The sequence below is a fragment of the Pongo abelii genome, chromosome 17, assembly GCF_028885655.2.
Source record: "Pongo abelii isolate AG06213 chromosome 17, NHGRI_mPonAbe1-v2.0_pri, whole genome shotgun sequence".
Classification (NCBI taxonomy): Eukaryota; Metazoa; Chordata; class Mammalia; order Primates; family Hominidae; genus Pongo; species Pongo abelii.
Genome location: NC_072002.2, coordinates 32,198,828 through 32,221,150, shown reverse-complemented (window position 1 = coordinate 32,221,150; position 22,323 = coordinate 32,198,828). Strand labels below are relative to the sequence as shown.

Sequence of the window (22,323 nt, the reverse complement as noted above, 5' to 3'; positions counted from 1 at the left end):
CGAGAGAGAAGGGGAGGGAATCAGGAAGGGAGAGAGGAGAGAAGTGACATATAAAATTGCTTATTCTTTTCAATAAAGATGATCAGCTAAATTTTTTGTCACATGAATAACCCTTCATTTCAAGCACAACTTCTCTGAACAGAGAAGCCGTAAAATCTATCAGAGTAACATTTCAATGCTTCATTTAAAAATAAAATTGAAGCTTTACTTTCCCTTCAAAGCCATTGCCCATTGGCTAATTTATATGAGATGACAAGTTTTATAAGAAGGAAAACTTTTATAAGTAACAGTTAAAAATGGCGCTTGTAAAAAAACTGCAAGAGTATTTAACAATTATAAAAGCAGGAGTATTTACCGATTATATATCCTTATTACAAGGTTAGGATTGTCTATAAGTCCAGGGTTTTCTGCAAATTCGTGATAAGTAATGATATGCTCCATGAATTTTTCTGCAATGTAAAATAATAATCAATTTGGTTACAGATTACATAAATCCCTATATGAGATTATTATAATACTCTCTGCATTGCAGAAATTGCAGGCTAAACTCATCTTTCTAAAAAAACTAATTTTTGAATATTCATCAAAAGCAAAATGTCAGACGCTTTTTTTCCCCAGGACAAGAAAGAACACTTCTTTTCTATTCTCCTTTTCCACTGTCTCTCAGTGAAAACAAATAAACTAGTAAAAAGGGACATGCCAGAGACTTTCAAAAAAAATACATACAGATGTGGCTAGAGAGGGATGGCAGACAGACACAGACAGACAGACACACACACACACGAAAACTGTAAGTTCTATTCTCAGAGGAAGAAACTTTACTGACATGCAACGGCATAACTGGGGAATATTCATAGGGGTCTTACGGCTTTAGCAAGCTACATTATATCAAAACATATGTTAAAATTATTTGGGCCAGGCACAGTGGCTCACGCCTGTAATTCCAACACTTTGGGAGGCCGATGTGGGCCGATCACTTGAGGTCAGGAGTTAGGGACTAGCCTGGCCAATACGGTGAAACCCCATCTCTACTAAAAATACAAAAATTAGCCGGGTGTGGTGGTGCCAACCTGTAATTCCAGCTACTTGGGAGGCTGAGGCAGGCATGACAATCGCTTGAACCCAGGAGATGGAGGTTGCAGTGAGCTGAGATGGTGCCACTGCACTCCAGCCTGGGTGACAGAGCAAGGCTCTGTCTTAAATAATAAAAACAACAACAACAAAATACATATGTTACAATTGCTTGGAGAATTAAGAAAACAAAACAATGCAAAACAAAAAACCTAGAATTTGGCTCAAGGTCTGTGAAATAAATCCCAAGTTCTTGCAGAGTGAATGAGGGCTTTCCATGAATTTTTGTACCCTGTTCCTAAACCTGTATTCTCCTAGATCTAGGCTAACAGAGAAACTGCTCACTTGGATTGTTTCTCCAGGTAATGTGTGTATTACTTACATTTACTTGCCATTTCTGCCTCTTCCAATCAACTCTACCAGACTAAGTCACCAATATTTAAAACAAAGGTGTAACTTTTATATTTTACCTACATTTTATATTTCTCATTCCCTCGCATATAATTTTTTAAACTGAACATTTAAGAGGATTACAAAAAGAATGTGACCTATTTAACTTTGTCCTTAGAATGAACCATTGGCCATAACACACTTTAAATTTCTTGCAAAATATAAAGCAAACAAACAATGAAGAGACAGGGAAGAGGCATAATGAGCTTCCTGTGACCCTGGAAAGGAAAGACTTCAGGAACCCATGGTCCTGAGCTTCTGGCCATGCAGTCTGCCACATCACGCCTTCAGTTCCTCTAAGGGAGAGGGAAGACAAAAGATGACACTAGTCACGGAAAGAAAATCTTCCCTTAGAAGAAAATCAAACAGGGGCCACAGGCCAAACTGAGAAATACTAAGAGTTCAGTTTTAAAAGGAAGGTTAAAAAAAAAAAATGCTGATGAATTGAGGACAGATGCACACGGGACTCAGCCCAGCATATAGGCATCCTGACATCTCTGCTAAACTCCCTCCCGATTCCTGAGCAAGCTTTACTCTCGTGGGCCAACCCTCCAGCCTTATACAGAAAGTAATCCTCCTAATTTTTGCCAGAAAGACCATTTACTCAGTGGACAATCAATTTTCTACAACTTCAGGGCCCTATATTCATGTCTAAGGCCCAGTGCTTTCCAGAAGGGCAGCTGGGCCCCAGTCTCACAAATGTTTCTGTAACTTTACAGATGAGAAAACTGGTGCAGTGTGATGATCGCACCCTGGCGGCTCAGAAAACAGGGCGGCCTGGTAACTCCCAACCTCTTAATTTGAAATTAGAGCCTTTAAGGGCACAATACCTCAAAGTCACCCCATAAAGAGGTGTCAATTAAGACCTAAAATGAGGGTATAAGGGTCTGACATTACAGAATATACCTGTTACCTGCACAAGATCCCTAAAGAATGTAAATATCCTGAAACGGCTACATGGTAAGTTTTAACCAAGTGATGACCAGATTGCTCTCTGAAATGAAGACGGGGCACAAACACCCAACGTACCTTTCGAAATTTCTCCATTTTCACTGAGGCCCCCACAAAGGGAGAGGGTAACGTCAGGCAAGTCCATGGCAGAATCTGAGAGGCACTCAGTGCCGCTATCTGCAGCTGCGCTTCCCACGGACTGTGGGGACTGGGAGCCAGAGAGTGTGTCAGACTCGGGCCACTGCCTGGAGCCAGGCTCCGATTCACTGTGGACAGGGGATGGGGAAAAAGATGTGCTTTATTACAACTCCTTGAATTCCTAGTTTACTGCATGGTTCTCTGGGGGCTCAAACCAAATAACACATTCCCTAAAAAGAACAGATGGACCTACAATCAGGCATAACTTTTCTTAGGTAGGGTTTAGAATCATATCATAAATGACATGAAAGATAACCTAATATAGTACTAGTGAGAAATTAACTGTGAATATAGTAAATATGTCACAAAATCACCACAGTCATTCATAATAATGCAAACATTTCAACTATGGCCTTTCTGATTTTTAATTAAAGGAGTAAAATAGTTATAAGTATTTATTTACATTTCCATGATGAAAATGACAGGGTAATTAAGAAAATCTGATGTTTAGAAACCTTTGATCCTAACGTCCTAGAAAAAGCTGTGGCACTTTACACATCCTGTAGAAAATTACTGTAGTCCAAGGCTATATTCTTTAAAACCAAAACTTTTCTAAGTTCGCCTATTACCTCACAAAGAAGGAAGGAGAAATTAAACGAGCAAATTCTCCAGAGGCAAGACCCATCTAGAAAAAGAAACGTATTCAGAAATAAACTGGATGTAACTGTTCTTCCAGGAGCTAAAGATGAGGTTACTGAATATTTTCATTTTTCAAGATAAGGCACAGAAGCCAGGTTTCAGAAGGTGATCAAGGGAAACCTTACGTGTATGCAATGAAGTGTAAATCTGAGAGAGAATAATCATGAATGGCATAGCACCTTAAGTCTCACAGTCACCAATGCTTACTACTCTATACCCTTTGAATAGGTATTTAATGTCACATTTGAGATATTGAGAATTTTCAAATTCACTTATTTTATTCAAAAAGTCAGTATTTTTTATGTTGATTTAAAAAAACAATGACCCAGAGGTTTACTGGCTCTTTCAAACAAATCTCATCTTTAAGCAGTAGGTGGCAGCAGACTACAGATATGTTGTCACTAGGTAACAGTTTCAAAAGCTGTTTCCCATTTGAATCAAAAAAATTCAGGTTTTTGGATGTTTTTTCCTCTTAATAGCAATGCACACTCATACCCACAATATTGAGATTAACTGGACTGACAGAATGTTCTCACTGGAAACAGAAAATCAGCAGACCTGTTGTTATACTGGGGGTGAGGGGGCAAGGCCAACCCTTCTGTGTTTACCACACCTGTCTCCTCTTTCTCCGGGGCACACGGCAAGGCCCCCTTGCAGTCAGGTGTGGCCACATGAGCACATGACCAAGCCATGAATATGGACAGAAGGCATACATGGTGCCCCTCCCCAGGGGCCCTCTCCTATGCGATGCTCATTCCTTTCTCTGCTGCCTGTAAACTCTGGACTCTGAGACCCTATGGGGATGGGAGAGCCTCAAGGTGAAAGGAGCCTGTGTTCCTGAATCCCTGTGGGCAAGGCCTCCCGCTAAACACCAACACAGAGCGTTGTCACAGGGGCAAGAAACAAAATTCCATCACGGTAGACCAACGAGATCAGGAGTTCCACCTCTACAGCAGCTAGTGTTACCCCAACCAGTAACAACATCTACACACATGGGGATGCCATCTAACTCAGGATGCCACCAAATACAAAAGTGTGTGATTTATATTAAAGTTTAGTGATAATTACAAATACTGTAAATTTGGTAATGAAGATGCTAAGGATCATGACATGACTAATGCTTACATGGATTACAAGAGTCTCACTCACTATCTTTAAGTATTTATGAAATGTTTCAAGAAATAGTTAATGAGGTAAGAAGCTTACTTAGTGCATGGACAGTGACTGTGAACAGTTAAATTACAGTAGAGTGGAGTAAGGTAACCTTAGTTACTCTCCTCATTTTTTAAAAGAGAAACTAAGACATATCCCTAAGGAATACCAATATAAATAAATGATTAAGGCCTGGGAAATGTGGGGGAAAAAGTGGTAATTCTATGACAGCTTATATTTGAACTTTCCTACTGTTAAAATTAAGCCATTTCAGTTTTTTCACCTTAAAAAAATCCAACTATTACTTCAAATGAAGTAGATATGTTGAGATAAATTTAGGACAGAGCTAGAAAGGAGTTTTAAGAACTTTCCCAAAATACCTGTAAAAAAATTAAATAGCTTTATGTCAATCCCATCTTTCTATTCCAAATAAAAAATATATATACTTTTCAGTAATTCATTTACAAGTGTTTAATTATGTGTGCCTATGGCTCAGTATATTCAAGTCATAATTTCCGTGGAGAAAAGTTGTTTTTTTGTAACCACAGAGTAGGAGTTTAACAGAATTCCCCTAAGAGTGGAAATGAACTTGGGAAGGCAGTCCAAGTATATCATATTTGAGGCCCATATTTGAAGTAATTCAAAGGGAAAATGGTGCGGGACAGTGAGGGAGGCTGGATGGCAGCTGTGGAGCTGCAGGGGATGTGGGGAACACGGGCCACGGGGGCAGTGCCTCACCAGACCCAGACCCAGTTCAGAAAAGGCTCAGGATCTCAGACGCCAAAGAAGTGAAAGCATTCTTTGGAAAACATTTTCAAATAAAGATGTGTTTCTTTTAAAACACATAATAAAATAAACGCTAAAAAACTTTCCCAAGCATGTTGAGTTTGTATTAACCACTACAGGAAATGTTAATCAGAAGTCATATACCCTTATGTAGGTTTAACTAGTATCTCTCTCCCCATCGTATTGAAAATGTCTTCATAAGTAATTATTAATTTCAAGTCACTATATTGAAATAAGACATGCACTATTTGTAAATTTTCCAAAACCTGAAGCCATCATCAGATTTAGCTAAAGGACACCATCATCTTGTTCCTTTTTCCTGAGATGAAATGTTTTACTCTAGAAATAACTAGACTATTTCAGAGCTGTCCTTCAATAAATAAGGACCACTCTACCTTTTAGGGAAATAAAGAGCTGCAACTTCAGGTTCTAGACCCTTTAAGTCATCAAGGTAAATATCATCAGGTCCCTGGTGTTGGCTTCTTTTGTGAATACCTGTTTAAAAAAAAATCAGAGGTAAGAATTTAGTTATTCTTCATTTACAACTCTGCAAAACACACAAACGTTTGCAAACAGTAAGACTGACAAGCAGGATTTGAATAGGGTTTTAATTTTAAAGGTGTCAACCAACCTTTTTACTTAGGTTGGTTCTCAGCCATCCATGCCAATAGAAGAGAAGTTCAGTGCTCCATACATATACTTTGATTTTACTCAATTCTCTCATTTGCTGTTAATTGAGTAATACTAGCCCCTAAATAATTTATATTTTAATGGTGAAGTCTTTTTTGTATTTATAGGTCTAAGAACAGGCATGACCAAACTTAAGGCAACCACCTGCATTGGGAACGAGGGCATCACTCTAAAACCATGAAGGGAAGGTTGTCTGGGCACAGGATATTCACATGGTGCCCAAATATCCACCCTGCATTACCTTCTAACTACAAAAGGACAAAAAATACTTCACAATGGATAGATGTGGCAGATAACATCTGAAACAATAATCACGTTCAGCATTACTATTAGTGGTCATCATGAGATACAATATGAGTACCCAATATATGCAATAAAGTCATCTTCAATTCAAACAATAACTCTAAGCCTCTAGATCTGTACTGCCCACTCTAGTGAACAGCAGCCACATGTGGCTACTGAGCATTTAAACTGTTGCTAAAGTGAGGTACACAAAATATGTTAAAAATGCGTAAAACACACTACTTTAAGATACTTCACTAATAATTTTATATTGATTACATATTAAAATTATATTTTGGATTTATTGGCTTAGATGAAATATATCACTAAACTTAATTTCACCTTATTTTACTTTCTTAAAAGTGGCAATGAGGTGATTCAAAATTACACGTGATTCATATTCCATTTATAGTGGGCAGTATGTTCTAGAGCTAACTCCCAGTTAAGAAAATATAGGAATGTCACCTTCAAAAAAACAATTAGACAAATCCAGAACATGAGAGAGCCTAGAAGACACTGGCTGGGCTCTTTAAAAGGTTACTATCACGGGTGTAGAGTGGGTATGAGGGTGTGTATGGGTGTATGAGAGAGAGTTCTAAAATAAAAAAGATTAAAAGAAACATAAAAATCAAATGCAACATGTGAACCCTGATGCAATTTTGGCTTGGAAAACAGGCCAGCTAAAAAAATATTCTTGGTACAATTAGGAAAATGTAAACATGAATTCTTCAAGATGACAATAGTACTGGGGCTATGCAGAGAATGTTCACATTCTTAGAAGGTATATCCTGGCATATCTAAGAGTGAAATGTCATGCCTGCAATTTGTTTTCAAATGTTTTATTAATAAAACACTGTATGTGGATGAATGGAGAGATGTAGGGAGAGAGGGGTTGAGGAGAGAGGGAGGGCAAAAATGTATAATAAAAAGTAGAGGGGAAAAAGAATGAGGCCAAAAGAATAGTAAAAACCACTCAGGGTTCCTGTGTCTAGTCAGATCCTGCACTGTGTGCTAAGAACAGGAGTCATTAGTTCCAAAAACAAAGCATTCATCCTAAAAGAACTGGATTTCCCCCCTTAACATTTCTTAGAGTATAACAAGTGGCTACAGGCCTTTGGTGGAAGAGCAGGTGCCAAGTTAACCCACCATTAGCTAGATGGTTTTATCTGATCACCAACACCTTTGACAGTCACATTCTTTCATTTTAGATAAATTATTTCTGAGTGAACTTGAAGGTCCATACCTAATATATATTAAGTTGGTTTATAATTACCTAATCTTTGGTGCTAGAATTTTTTTTTTAAGTGAAATACGTAATTGGCTATATATGATGTTGGGTAATTTTAGAGACGGTTTCACAATTTCCTAAAAATAGGATCCAAGGCCAGAGTTCAGAATATATATGTTCTGACTCTTACTGTACCAAGTATCCACGGTTGGCTTTTTATTTTCAAATAGTAAGGATGTTCTGATTTATTAAACTTGTGTTCCAAAAGTGAGGAAGAACTGTTGAACCAAAAGTTGCATGTTTTCTCTACTTATTTTATTTTTTTTTTGAGACAGGCTCTCACTCTGTCACATGGGTTAGAGTGCAGTGGTGCAATCACAGCTCACTGCAGTCTCGACCTCCCTGGGCTCAGGTGATTAGAATAACTTTTTGAGGTAATTTTTATTTATTATTATTATTTTTGAGACAGGGTCTCACTCTATTATCCAGGCTGGAATGGAGTGGCGTGATCTTGGCTCATTGCAACCTCTGCCCCAGGGCTCAAGCGATCTTCCCACCTCAGCCTCCCAAGTAGCTGGGACCACAGATGAACGCCACCATGCCAGGCTCAGTTTTTTATGTTTGATAGAGACAGGGTTTCACTATGTTGCCCAGGCTGATCTTGAAATCCTGAGCTCAAGTGATCCATCCACCTCAGCTTCCAAAGTACTGGGATTACAGGTGTGAGCCACTGTACCTAGCCTTCTACCTATTTTAGAGGGAAATAATCAGCAAAAGAAAAGCACATACTCATAATCATAATTAGTATGCATTGATTTTTATCCGATATTACTGCTAAAAAACCTACCTAATTTAGCCTCAGCTAAGATGTTTCAAGTGAAAATATTTTTTCTCTATTCTAATTTTTTAAGATTCTATTTCACTTTACTGACATACCTAATCAATAAAGTGGTTAAGTTTACTCATCAATTGATTACAACTCATTATTTGTTTTCTCAGTAAATGCTTCTCAAGAACCCACTGAGTAGCAAGAGTCAGGAGACAGCAGTGTGCAAGTCAGGCCCTGCTCCAACTGGACTTTCCAGGGGGATGCCATGGAAAGCAATTGTAAGAAAGTGAGTGATAGGCCTGGGCACGGTGGCTCACACCTGTAATCCCAGCACTTTGGGAGGCCGAGGCGGGCAGATCACCTGAGGTCAGGAGTTCAAGACCAGCCTGGCCAACATGGTGAAATGCCATCTCTACTAAAAATACAAAAAATCAGCCGGGGATGGTGGTGTGTGCCTGTAACCCCAGCTACTCGGGAGGCTGAGGCAGGAGAATTGCTTGAACCCGGGAGGCGGAAGTTGCAGTTAGCCGAGATCACGCAATTGCACTCCAGTCTGGGCAACAAGAGCGAAACTCCAGCTAAAAAAAAAAAAAAAAAAAAGCATGATGGGTTTCGACTGGTGAGTACAAATACAGAGGCAGCCATCACATGTTATGTGGAACACTGAAATAATTTACCATCTAATTTGAGAGTACCTGGAGCCAAATTAAACAAACGATTACCTTTCTTCTTTGACGGCGAGTCTACTTTAGCTGCCGGTTTGGATTCTGAGGGCGCCTCCGCTAAGGCTGGGTTGGGAAGGTGGTCTGCATCTAACATAGATGAAATCTGAGTACTCCCAAGAGGAGGTTCGAGAAGCTCTGCCACAGACGTTGGGTCGCTCATCTGTGTACCCAGGGCTCTGGGTTTGGGCTTCACTATGGTACAGACAGTGTCTTCCATGGAAGCATCCTTCTCAACTTCACTTATGAGGTTGTCCTCACTGGGAATTACCCGAAAATGAGTATTTTCTGATGGTGTAATTGTAGCTGTCCTAGGATGATGGTCAGATCGTTCTCTTTTGCTGACCTAAAAAAGTTAAATTGTTTAAAAATTAAACTACTTTCAGAGTATTTGTTATAATCTATTTCCTAAGCTGGCAATGTGTTCATTCTATTTTTAATTTAACACATTCATTAAATATCTTAGTTTGTACATGTAAAAATTCCATAATAAAGTGAGAAAAACTAACAATTGCCTTTTGTTCAATATCATGATACTTATAAATGTTCTGGCCGGGCACGGTGGCTCACGCCTATAATCCTAGCAGTTTGGGAGGCCAAGGCGAGCAGATCACTTGAGGTCAGCAGTTCGAGATTAGCCTGGCCAACAGGATGAAACCCTGTCTCTACTAAAAATACAAAAATTAGCCGGGCATAGTGGCAGGCGCCTGTAATCTCAGCTACCTGGGAGGCTGAGGCAAGATAATTTCTTGAACCCAGGAGATGGAGGTTGCAGTGAGCCGAGATGGCACCACTGCATTCCAGCCTAGGTGACAGAGCAAGACTCTCTCTCAAAAAAAAAGGTATATGTTAAATGTTCTACTGTGAAGTTACACTGGAGAAGACTGAGGAAACTGACAATTTTCAGTTACTAAGAAGTAGAAAATATTCATTTTGGGGGAGAAAACTAAATGAAAATTTAGCCCTCCTTGGACCACATCAAGGCTCTGTTAAAACAGTGTAAAAGTGGCAAGTCTACATTCAATCACAAATATAAGCAAAATGTATATTTAAAAAACCTAAATTCAACAGAAGATCTAAACATTTTCTCTCTCAAGAAATTTATCTTCCCAGTTCTTTCTTCTTTCATTATGAGCTGGAAAAAAAGGTTTAACAATTTCTTGTTTAAAATTTCACTGTTGGCTGGGGATGGTGGCTCACGCCTGTAATCCCAGCACTCTGGGAGGCCAAGGCAGGAGGATCTGCTGAGCCCAGGAGTTTGCGATCAGGCCAAGCTAATATAGCGAGACCTTGTCTCTACAAAAAATAAAAACTAAAAAATTAACTGGGTGTGGTGGCACACACCTGCAGTCTCAGCTACTTGAAAGTCTGGTGTGGGAGAATCACCTGAGCCCAGGAGGTTAAGGCTGCAGTGAGTTGTGGCTGCACCACTGCTCTTCAGCCTGGGTGACAGAGCAAGAACTCTGTCTCCAAAAAATAAAAAATAAAAAATCAGTGTGAAAATTTTAGTTTATTTTAAGGTACCTTTTAAAATTTCCTTATAATAATTAACAATCATTATTATTCAGTAAATAGAAATATACACAAAATACTACTGAATTCCTTTGGTTGCAAATATATACTCCAAATGTTACAAAAAATGTTAACTCTGAATTTACTTTTATGACATGAGGGCACTATCATTTATATTCATGAGAGCTCAGTCAGAAATTGTCTCCTTTACTTATGGGTGGAGGGATTCTTCACTTGTTTAATCAGACACTTTCCATAGGCAAGTAAACCCTAGTACCTTGGTGGACTCTGGGAATCCGCCCCACGTCCACTCCATGTGAGACTCTGATCTGAGCAGGCTCTCAGCAGGTTTCACCTCCAGCTCTGAATCACTCTTAGGACACGCTGTCTGGGGATAGGTGCTGCAAAGAGAACAAAGACACATGATGACTTGAAAGTCAGGAAACCTTCAGTCTTGCTGAGCCTGACAGATTAAAAGAAACAAATTTGAAATATCTCGACTTTATCCTGCATATATAAAAACTCTATGGAAGGGAGCATCAATTATTTTTTCCACTTGAGTTCTTTAACAATAATAATAAAAACGACACCAACCAGTATTTAAGAGGACTTACCAGGTCCTTTGTAAACACTGTAGATTCATAATTTCATTTGCTTTTCACAAGAAATCAATGAGAAAAAAGATGATTTTGTAGGAAAGGAAAAGCAGGCAAATTAACGTAACACCCAAGGATTTGATTGCAGAATAAACAGTTATGACTATACTTTTTTTCACTATATTATTCAGTTACAGCCAACAGTTGACACTAAAAGATGAGAATTTTTAAGAATTGCAGATGAGCGGGCACAATGTCTCATGTCTGTAATCCCAGTGCTTTGGAAGGCCAAGGTGAGAGGATCACTTGAGGCCAGGAGTTCAAGAATAGCCTGGGCAAAATAGCGAGATTCTGTCTCTACAAAAAATTTAAAACTTAGCTGAGCACAGTGGTGCATGCCTGCAGTCCCGGTCACTCAGGAGGCTAAGCAAGAGGATCACTCGAGCCCAGGGGTTTAGGCTGCAGTGAGCTATGAGTGTGCCACTGCACTCCAGGCTGGGCAACAGAGCGAGACCTTGTCTCTACTAAAAAGAAAAAGAAAAAAAATAACTGTAGATGGCTAAATTCCATGCTGATTATACAGATCTACAACTGGCCAACACTGTTAGAGTAAGTCAGATCAAATTTAGAAACAAAGTAATTATTGAGAGAAAAGATTCATATTTATGTTAAAAGTAAACATTCAGTTCCTTGGCTGTGTGACAGAGAAATGGGAAATATCATTACTATAGATTAACAGAAAAGCTAATTAATGCATCTTCCTTCCTCTTTCAAGAAACCAAGAAATTTCAAAGATACTTACGTCTCTAAAGGGGACCAATCTCCATCAGATAAGGGGTAATGATCCCCAGAATGGAAAAGCAAAGGCTCTTTACATTCTTCTTCTTTCAAGGAAGCATTTGAACATCCTCTGTGAAAGGAGAAACCAAAGAAAGGCAGGAACGATGACATTCTTGTCAGCTTTAAAAGATCCCCCAAACCTACTGATACTACAAAACAATAAAAATGAAGAGGGGCAAATGATTACTAACTCTCTTTAAAATATATGAAGGAGAAAGGGAGATACACCAATGCCACCCACTATAAAACACCACAATCACTGTTCACATATGGAATAAATAGGGTGAGGACAAAAGAGAAATGTGATTTCTCTTTTTTCCATCCCTTAAGGGTGATTCAAAGGCTAAAAGAAAACTAAGGCTTTATGTCTATTTCATTCAATCCTTACAAAATGAGGTAATATTTCATTGTAGATATTAAGTAATCAAGGATCCAGAGAAATTTAGTAACTTGCTCAAAGTCAAAAAGATAGGAAGTAGTTGGATTCAAAACAAGTAAGCCCTTATTCTTTCCACTGCTCTCCCCTTTCTACTGAATACATTTGAAAATGTATATTAGCTGAAGACAAACAAGATCTATGGCTCAAAATTTTAAAAATACTCTAACCTCTTAAAACCTTGGGACTAATTTTCTTCTTTATTTGGCCCAAGGATTATCTGAGAAGGTTTCCTTTACTTGGAATCTACAAGATGTGGAGATGTGAAGAAGATTATACCAAAAATGAAAAATGCTTTTAAGACTCATAAAAGGACCTTGGGCAGGGGGTTACACTACTGCTAATAAGGTTTTAATCAATTTACCTGCTGGTTTCTTAAATTTTCAGAGTTACTGTAACCACCTTGCCATATAACCTTGAAAACATCCCTCAGAAGCACTGTGGGCCCCCGTTTTCATCTTTAGTTGGAAATTTATCACTTGTCCTGTCTACTTCAGAGCCAATGTGAGAGTTACATGATGTAGCATGTTGAAATCTCTGAAAAGCAAAAAGAAAAGCACAAAGAAAGACTCTGGCCGGGTACAGTGGCTCATGCCTGTAATCCCAGCACTTTGGAAGGCCAAGGCGGGTGGATCACGAGGTCAGGGGTTCAAGACCAGCCTGGCCAAGATGGTGAAACCCTGTCTCTACTACAAATACAAAAATTAGCCGGGTGTGGTGGCGGGCACCTGTAATCCCAGCTACTTGGGAGGCTAAGGCAGAGAATTGCTTGAACCCAGGAGGCAGAGGTTGCAGCGAGCCGAGATCGCACCACTGCACTCCAGCCTGGGTGACAGAGACAGACTCCATCTCAAAAACAAACAAAACTCTGCAAAGCATAAAGCGCCATCTTATACAAGTTTAAAGGCTTCTTATAGAAAATTCAACGTTCTAATAGGACAGATAATAAATGTAAATGAGAATATCCACATCACTTAGTTTGCTGGACTAAAAACAGGGATAGAAAACCAGGTTATTTTTTAACATTACTTTTCTTCCTTTATATCTTAATTTAACATACTTATTTACTACTAACTCTGACATGTAATAGTTTTTCCACATAGCTTAATCTTTTAATTTAAGGTTTTCCTAACTCTGGTCTTCTTTCTCTAGGGCCTTACTCTGGCATACCACCCACTGAAGGGGAGAAAACATATGCCTGAGAAAGACATCTAGGAAAAAGTACTCTATTTCTCAATAAAGGAATATCAAAAGGCAAATTTTCCCGAGAAAGGGAAAATCAGGTTTGTGAATGGTCCTTATTTGCCCACTCTGAAAGGACACATCAGCTTGACCCATCACTATGCATATGTGAAAGTGGTCCGAAAAGAACAATGTAAAAGTCACACAAATTTCTAACCGAAATTTTTATATTACAAATATTTTACTTTTGGGACATATTTCACTGCAGTATAAAAGGTAAGCCAAGAAGAATTCAGCAAAGCAAACAGGATTTAGTAAAATATCGAAAGAGCGAGCAGGTACCACCTGAATTCATAGCCCCAGGAAGACAAGAGATGGCCTTTTTTGGTCATATCCTGACAAAAATACAGCCCATTAGTCTAGGCCCACTACAGTGACAGGAAAGATTTATGTTGAGATCCCTTTCAGTCCTAAGATTCCTTTATTAAAATAGGAATTCCAGAAGCCTGTTAGGAACTTTTGAAATGGCAGGTATGCCTTAGAACAGGGACCTGCAAGGCAGACCACGACAGAGTAACAAACTAAGCACGTGACTGAGGCTGTAGTGGATCGTACACAGTAGAATGTGAAGAAAACAGCACAAGCACTGATTCTGTTTTGCTAATACATCAGAACTGAGCAAAAGAAGTAAACGGTGACTTTCAGTCAGGGCTGGGGGCTCAGAGGCTGAGGTTCACAGCCAGTGTGAACAGGGCACTCCAGCCCTCACAGATGTGCTACAACATCACATCTTTCAAATTCCGCATCATTTTCTAAGCCTAACATTTTTCCAATCCAAAAGCTAATGGAGGTTACATGGATGTACATGACTGCCAAAATGCACTGAACTGCACACTTACGGTCTGTGAATATTGCTGTATGTAAATTATACCTCAGGTTTTTTTTTGTTTTGTTTCGTTTTTAGAGAAACAAATCAATAAGCATTTTTTATTAACTTTTTTGACAAACCGATAGTAAAACATATGCTACTTAACGGTAACTGTGTCCCTTTATGTATGAGTCTGAAGATAAATATCATTCAGATTTTTATCTGGACAAGAAATTCAAAGGCTCCTGAAGAAGTAAGAAAGGAAATACCATGGTCACTAATGTAATCAGACTAAATATAAAAGCTATATATGTGTGTGTGTGTGTGTGTGTGTGTGTATAAATCAATGTTTTGATCAATGTAAGTAATATGAAGTTACAATAACTCACTGCTTCAAATAATATTTCAATTACATTTAACACATTAAGATACTGTTTAGGGGAAAACAGCCTCAGAAGGAAGTATTAACAAAAAGGCATATTAATCATTACCTTTAATCAAACTAAGTATCAACCTTTCCCCCAACCCATAAAGACTTCATGTCTCTAAAAGGTTCCTAAATCATGGAAGATAACTTGACAAACTTTAAATACATCTCCAGGTATCAGATGTTTATGTACACTCCATGTGGGTCTAACTTTCACTGCCCAGAGTTTCTTGTCATGGTAGTGTAACATCATGAAAGTCTGGTTGCCAGATCTTTTTGTTTTTATTTGTAACAGAGCTAAACCTTATAACAATTATATTAACTACAACTAAGTTATTTGCTAATGGTAGTAGAATAATGTATATGCTTTATTAACAAAAATAGTACTTCTATAAATTTTTCTTTGTAAGAATTCCATAATACCAAGGAAAAGAAAAGACTCAAGGGGTTTGGGAAATAAGCCCCTTTTAATTTTAAATCTATGTAAGTTTAATGTATTCCCAAACTTTCTAAGTTCTTCCAGAGTTCTGGCCTTCAGGATATTTCCTAATTTTTCTTCTTAAGCTCTGCACTGCATCAAAACCTATCCAAACGATCTAATTCTGTGTTACCTATATTTAATATAAATAAAGCACAATATACAATCAACACTGTATCACTAGAATTATGAAGCTCTTCATGACTTTAAAAAAAACCTCCAAAACAATTATTTTATTTAACATGTAATAGTCATAAAGCAACTCCATATACTTAGTTTTCTGATATCCTAACGTATTTCCACAAACCTTTTTTTTTTTTTTTTTTTTTTTGAGACGGAGTCTAGCTCTGTCGCCCAGGCTGGAGTGCAGTGGCGCAATCTCGGCTCACTGCCAGCTCTGCCTCCCGGGTTCACGCCATTCTCCTGCCTCAGCCTCCTGAGTAGCTGGGACTACAGGCGCCCGCCACTACGCCCAGCTAATTTTTGTATTTTTAGTAGAGACGGGGTTTCACCGTGTTAGCCAGGATGGTCTCGATCTCCTGACCTCATTATCTGCCCGCCTCAGCCTCCCAAAGTGCTGGGATTACAGGCATGAGCCACCAGGCCCGGCCTCCACAAACCTTTTAAGTCTACAATTTTATACAGTTTTCCATCAGGGAGGCAAGATATATATAATTTTTTTTTTATATTTAACTAAAGGTTTTAAGAGGGCTTAGTCTGTAAATCAGTAACAATTAGTCATAACACCATACAAACACATTTAAATATTCAGGAAAGAGGTTTTTAAGATTATTGCTTAGTCTTATAAACTGGTGAATTTTAACCAAATTGATACCTCTGTATTCTTATTTATGTTTCCTATACTCTTACATCATACTGCTTGGCAAGTAATGTAAGTTTTGACATAATTTAAAAATTCAAGTAGTTGTAAACAAATTCTAATTTGTTAACAATTCATATATTCCCCTTTACTTACTATACTACCTCAGAATTAATCCTCCTTAAAAAAGTAATCATCCCACATAGAAAAAACTGTAGAGCTTCATCTCTTCCTTAAATATTTTCAAGTACTGTAAGAACACAAATCCATGAAAAAAAACTGATTAAAATTGGACACTTCATCTTGCTTTACTAATTACGGAATAATACAAAGACACAAAAAAAACTTCCTTAATATTTCTTTGCTTAACAGAGAAATACAAAGAAATACTGCAATTATGGTTATGGGCTATTTTTCAGCCTCTTCAAGTATAGGACACAACTATGGTTCCTACTAGTAGGGAGAAATGAATAATCAATTTTGTGTAACACAAAAGAAAGATGAGAGGCACAAAAAGATAAACTGACTTTGGCTTTTAAGAACCTAATGTTAACCCTGAAATGCCACATTCAGTAACACAACAACAAAACAAAAGATGACAGCAGCAAGCCACCACTTCACACAGTATTAAAAATTCTGAAATATGTAATAGCTTTCCTCCCATCTCCCACTCAATCTGTTGTGTCGTCTTTTTGTTTTTCCTGCTTTTTGGCTGCAGGCAGTTCAAGGCTTGCCCGCTGCATCGGTTCAGCTTTTCTCATAGTGATTTCAATCTTTGTTGCAGTCATAGTTACATAACTTCGCTTTACATCAATCACGCCCCATAATTTCACATTTTGATCAAATTCTTTCTCTCCTTCAAATACAATATGCGCATCTAACAATGTGCTATTTGCCCCTACTCGACTAAGTTCTGGAAGTGAATTTTTAGCTTATACAGAAATGGTAACTTCACCTCCAGTCTGATGCCAGTCATGTCTACATGGAACAACTTTTTTCCCAGCATCTTTTTTAGTCCACATGTGTTTCCCTTTTGTACAGCCCTCTTGGTCTAAGAATGTATTAAAATCAAAAGTTTTTCTTCTACAACAGCTCCAGTATTTCATCCCCTCATGGAAAATAGGTTCTCCAGAATGATATACACAGACTTCTTCTAGACTCTCTAGACCCCGATATGTCTTTGAACACCCTCCATTCTTACATAAGGTCCCAATCTTAATTTCATCATTGTCTTCTTCTTTTTTTCTTCATTCCCTGACGACAGTTTATCAAGTGCTTGTTTCAGGGAGGCAGATATTTTTAATTCCAAATTTGTCATTGGTTCATCTGGGCTTGGTCTTTTTATCGCTTCTACTGTCTTACAGGTTTGAATGTGTTCCTGAAATTTGGGTTTTAATTCAGATAGTTCCTTCTCAGTAGTCTTGACTTCAGGTTTGACTGGCTCAGGTGGCTTCTCACTATTATGTCTACCTTTTGTACAGCCTACAATGCTTAAGAAATCAGAAAAATCAGTTGTTCTTCTCTTACAGCAAGACCAACCCTTGAATGCATCGTGAAAGACTCGAACACCTGGGTGATACGTGCAAGCATCGTCGGAATTGGTCTCAGGATCGAAGCACTGACCACAGCTCCAGTTGTAGCACAGCAAGGCCATTTTTTTCCCACTGTCACAGGCAAGGCCCAAACACCAGGAACGGCAAGAGGATGCGTTTGCCACTCCAGTGTCGCTAGCCCCAGTCTCTATACCTCAGTTTTTTAAAGTGAGAAAAAAATCAATTGAATGCCAAAATAAATAGCCTGAATTATTTATGTGGGATAAATTATAGATGCAACATGAATTTTAAACTATTTCACTGGTAGTACGTAATAGATAAGTGGGGTTGCTAACCACCATAACCAAAGATCACTAACTCTGTTAACAATGTCTAGCAGCAACCTTAGCACAGTACTAGTCAATGAATTTCAGCGTGGCTAATGATCTCAGTTGGCATTTGGATACAGAGCATTTCCCATAAGACAAATGGAGCCCTGCAATACTTTTCTCTGTGTTCTGTGTCAGAAACAAAGGAGAGAAAAGGCAGAGAGTATCTGTAAGATCCATGTCACCCTGAGTATCTACACTCACCCCAGAAGAACATGGAGGGTTCTCTAGAAGCCAATTACCAATCAGGAGATGAAGTATGCAGATCATCAGAGCAGTAGGTGCTATCTGTGAAAAGTCTTAGGCTCCCTGGATTTAGCTCCCAGATATCACTTTTTAAGTAAGTCTGCTTTAGTGGATTAAAAGTTGAGACTCCTTTCTGATGGTTTGATATTGAGCCTCCATTTTTGCTATTGCTGGGTATTTGAAATATTTCCGTCAGTGGCATGTTTCATATAATTGCACTCAAGATTATGCTAGAACACTATCCAATATGCAGAGTCTCTTCCCTCCAAAAGGCTACATATGCCTAGGTGAGATGTTTTTGATCTCTCTCTCACACACAGACATCCATCCATCCTCTAGAAGGACAAACAAGGCTTCTATGTTATATTTAAGCCCAACGCCTATCTTTAGGAGGGGAGGGAGACTTACTAGGTACAGTTTAAACAAAGCCCTGTATAGTTTAAAGCTCTCCAATTTCCAGAAATGAGTTTCTTCCAGCTGTGCTATAGCAATCTGCTTTAAAGAATGATTCCCTCTTCCATCTGCCTCCTTCAAGGAGCCTCAATTAACCTTAATTCTATTATCAACAAAATTCTCGAAAAGTAAAGAGTTCAAACGAAACGCCATTTGTCAAAACAAAAGAGAAACCTATTTTATGCACTTATCTTCTCTGGAAAAATAATTTCTTTTCTAAGTGGTAGGGGCTGAGGAGAATATGCTATAGGAAAGCTGCAAATTCCACAACGCCACATAATTCCTAGTCCTCGCAACTGCAAAAGCAATTGATTTCCTATTCTTTTTCTCTTAGATTTTGAACATGTTGTTTCATATGCTGTTAATGACCGTAAATAGCTTCCCTCAAATAATGTTAGCATCTAGGTGCTGAGCTGAAAGGGGCCTTTTAAAGGCCCCTTCGACCCTCTCACTTTATAGATTAAGAAACCAATGCCCTGAGTGATGAAGAGGCTACTGTTCTACAGTCTATAATGGACCCAGTCTGTCTACCTTTTAGCTCAGTGCTTATTTCAGAAAACAACCTGAATTTTCACAGATGTTTACATTTTGTTTTCTTTTTTTGAAGTCGTAATTTCTGTTGGCTGTATTATTTAAGCAGATTCTATTTTAAGGAAATTTCATGGAAGAGTTCCTCCAGGTGGCAGCATCTATTATTCCATGGTAACCTAAAGAAAAAGCAAACCACCAACCTCCTGAAAACGACTGCAAGGCCCTAGCTTACGTGTGTTGTGACATGCCTGCTTACCGAGCCAGCAAGCTGCTGGCTTAGAGATAGGCTGGCAGCCATTCATACCTGTCAACCAAATCAGTACGCAGTGGATACAACCTTTCTCACCATCAGGAAAAACAAGGTATGTACTAATATTTCTGCAATGCATTGGCTTACAACATTCATTTACAAATTCCTTTAGAATAATGATTCTTGTACAATTTAGTAGGGAACTTGGCATATGTTTTAGAAATTGTTTTAATTTCCCAAGCTGTAGGTTGTTCAGGAATTCTAAACTTTGCTCTATTATGTCTAACAAAGGACACATGTCAACAAAATTTTAAGGCAAAAGCATTACTTCAGTGCTCTTTTTGGTAGATCTTGGAAGAATTTTAGTTGGTAAAAATATTTTCAGGAACAAAGCACTTCTGGGAGCATTACAAGGCTGATCCTAATAAAACTTAAGATGTGTAAGCATTTCAAGTTTTTCTCAAAAGAATACATGTTTCTTGCCCACCTACACATTTTACTATACATAAGACAAAACTTTTAAAGGAAATTGTTTATAATTTTTTTTTTTAAAGACGGAGTCTTGCTCTGTCACCTGGGCCGGAGGGCAGTGGTGTGATCTCGGCTCACTGTAACCTCCGCTTCCCAGGTTCAAGTGATTCTCCTGCCTCAGCCTCCTGAGTAATTAGCCTGCCACCACACCCAGCTAATTTTTGTATTTTTAGTAGAGATGGAGTTTCACCATGTTGGCCAGGCTGGTCTCCAACTCCTGACCTCAGGTGATCCTCCCGGCCTTGGCCTCCCAAAGTGCTGGGATTACAGGCATGGGCTACCGTGCGTGGCCTTTTTATAATGTTTTTAATATTTCTGAAGTCAAGCAGTAGAAAAGTAAAAATTCTCATACTTTATTCTCCTAGGGAAGAGAAGGACAAATAACCTTTAAAAGACTGAAAGAAGGAAGGAAAAGGACAGGAAGAGTCTCTTTTTAAGAAATTCTGGTACTTTTTATCAGCCTAAATTTCTTTGGGAATCAATGATATATAAAAGTAGAGTTCAGAACATTTATGATGAAACTCTTCTCAGCTAGTATTTTGACACTGACAAAAAAAACTACCTAAATTGATTGATTCATTCAGGATTTTAAAATCTTGTAAATATAGTGTACTCTGGTTTGTAGAGCTTAACATACTTTTCCACTATTGCTTCCGTCTTTCGTTGTTTAGTTCTATTGGAGGAATTCTGCATTCTATCAGAACTGAAATCAAAGTGTTATATATTCAGCGTGGGAGGAGTAAGAGAGAACACCACAGACATGACAGCTAGTGAACAATAAAACAAGAGGAGTAGAAAAAAATTTCATGTATTAAAAATGGCTATGTTACTTATCGAATTGTAAAAAATTACTATCAAATGTAGATGTTCAATTCTAAGATTTAAAATCTAGATTTCAAAATTTTAGAAAATGAATTGTTTTACAAAAAAGGATTATACTATGTTATTCATTAATGCAGTATAATTATAATATACTAATACTATATTAATTAATATTGTTTGCTGGGCTCAGTGGTTCATGCCTGTAATCTCAGCACTTTGGGAGGCTGAGGCGGGACAGTTGCTTGAGGCCAGGAATTTGAGACCAGCCTGGGCAACATAGCAAGACCCCATCTCTATAGAAAATTTTTTAAAACTAGCCAGGTGTAGGGGTAAGCACATACAGTCCTAGCTACTTGGGAGGTTGAGGTGGGAGGACTGCTTGAGTTCGGGAGTTCAAGGTTACGGTGAGCTATGACTGCACCACTGCACTCCAGCCTGGGCAACACAGGGAGAACCTGTCTCAATTAAAAAACAAAACAAAACAAAGCATATTTTTTTCCTGGTTTGACCATTTAAAACAAAAGATTGGCAAATAAAACACATACTAGATTGAGGTAGAGTTTACTCTTGATATATATTTGGTTTCCATAGCTAGTGAAAGAAATTATTTTCCTCTATTCTAGAACGAAAAACACTTGAACATCACTGTTTTCCAGAAAGTAGGGTGTGACCTCTTTTCGGCAGATGGGGTGAAAACACACGAGTGGACCAGCAGCTCCCTCCACAAATAAAGAGTCTGGGAATGCAGGGCCACTCGTGGGCAGCAGCTTCTTGTCCAGTCGTCACCAATAAAGAGAATCCCCACCATGGTCCTAGTGCCAAGGTGGCCACTGAGTGCAACAGGTGGAAGAAAACGGAATCGTGAATGAGAAAACGTGTTCTACTCCCAACTGCTACCTTTCAACCCCAGGCAGTGCTGACATGAAAAATGGCATATAATGAGCTCTTCTACAGAGCAGGTAAATAAGCAGCGATCAAGACTGCTCACGTAAAAAAATAAAAATCCTTCCTTTTCAATTCCAATAAAACAAAACTCAACTCCTCAGGAAAAAGATACCAAGCTTAAGGCCACTGGGTAGGGAAATCCCAGAGATGACATGGTGTCCAACTGTATCTGCTCACCCAGAGGCAAATCACTAATTCAGATCTTTTGACTTAGAACTTATTTGGCTCCTGGAAACTTCTTTATGAAAAGAAACACACAACCAGTCTGCTACAAATGACATTTCAGTAGCATATTTATAGACTAGTTGAAAGGAACAAAGAAACTGCCTTTGCTGCTCGATTCCACAATAAACTGTAAAGGGAGAAAACAAGCTCAAACCTCACACTGTGTATCCATAAAAAAACTGGCAGCTCCTGGCTTCACATGAACTCTAGGTACCCGCACAAGACCCTTCCCAGGCTAAGAG

General features: G+C 38.5%; 1 protein-coding gene and 1 pseudogene across 3 annotated transcripts in view; both read right to left on the bottom strand.

The window, feature by feature from the left end:
* The window catches only part of LPIN2 (lipin 2), a 99,136-nt gene that overhangs the window by 14,609 nt on the left and 62,204 nt on the right, over positions 1-22,323 (bottom strand). For all 3 annotated transcript variants that reach the window (XM_009252272.4, XM_054537701.2, XM_054537700.2), the window contains exons 5-10: positions 11,909-12,016; positions 10,788-10,911; positions 8,999-9,344; positions 5,643-5,742; positions 2,551-2,738; positions 356-449 (exon numbers count right to left, since the gene is read on the bottom strand). In XM_009252272.4, coding sequence (XP_009250547.1) covers positions 356-449; positions 2,551-2,738; positions 5,643-5,742; positions 8,999-9,344; positions 10,788-10,911; positions 11,909-12,016 — 960 coding nt within the window. The remainder of the gene's footprint in view (positions 1-355; positions 450-2,550; positions 2,739-5,642; positions 5,743-8,998; positions 9,345-10,787; positions 10,912-11,908; positions 12,017-22,323) is intronic.
* LOC129051513 (cysteine and histidine-rich domain-containing protein 1-like) lies at positions 16,811-22,323 on the bottom strand (annotated as a pseudogene).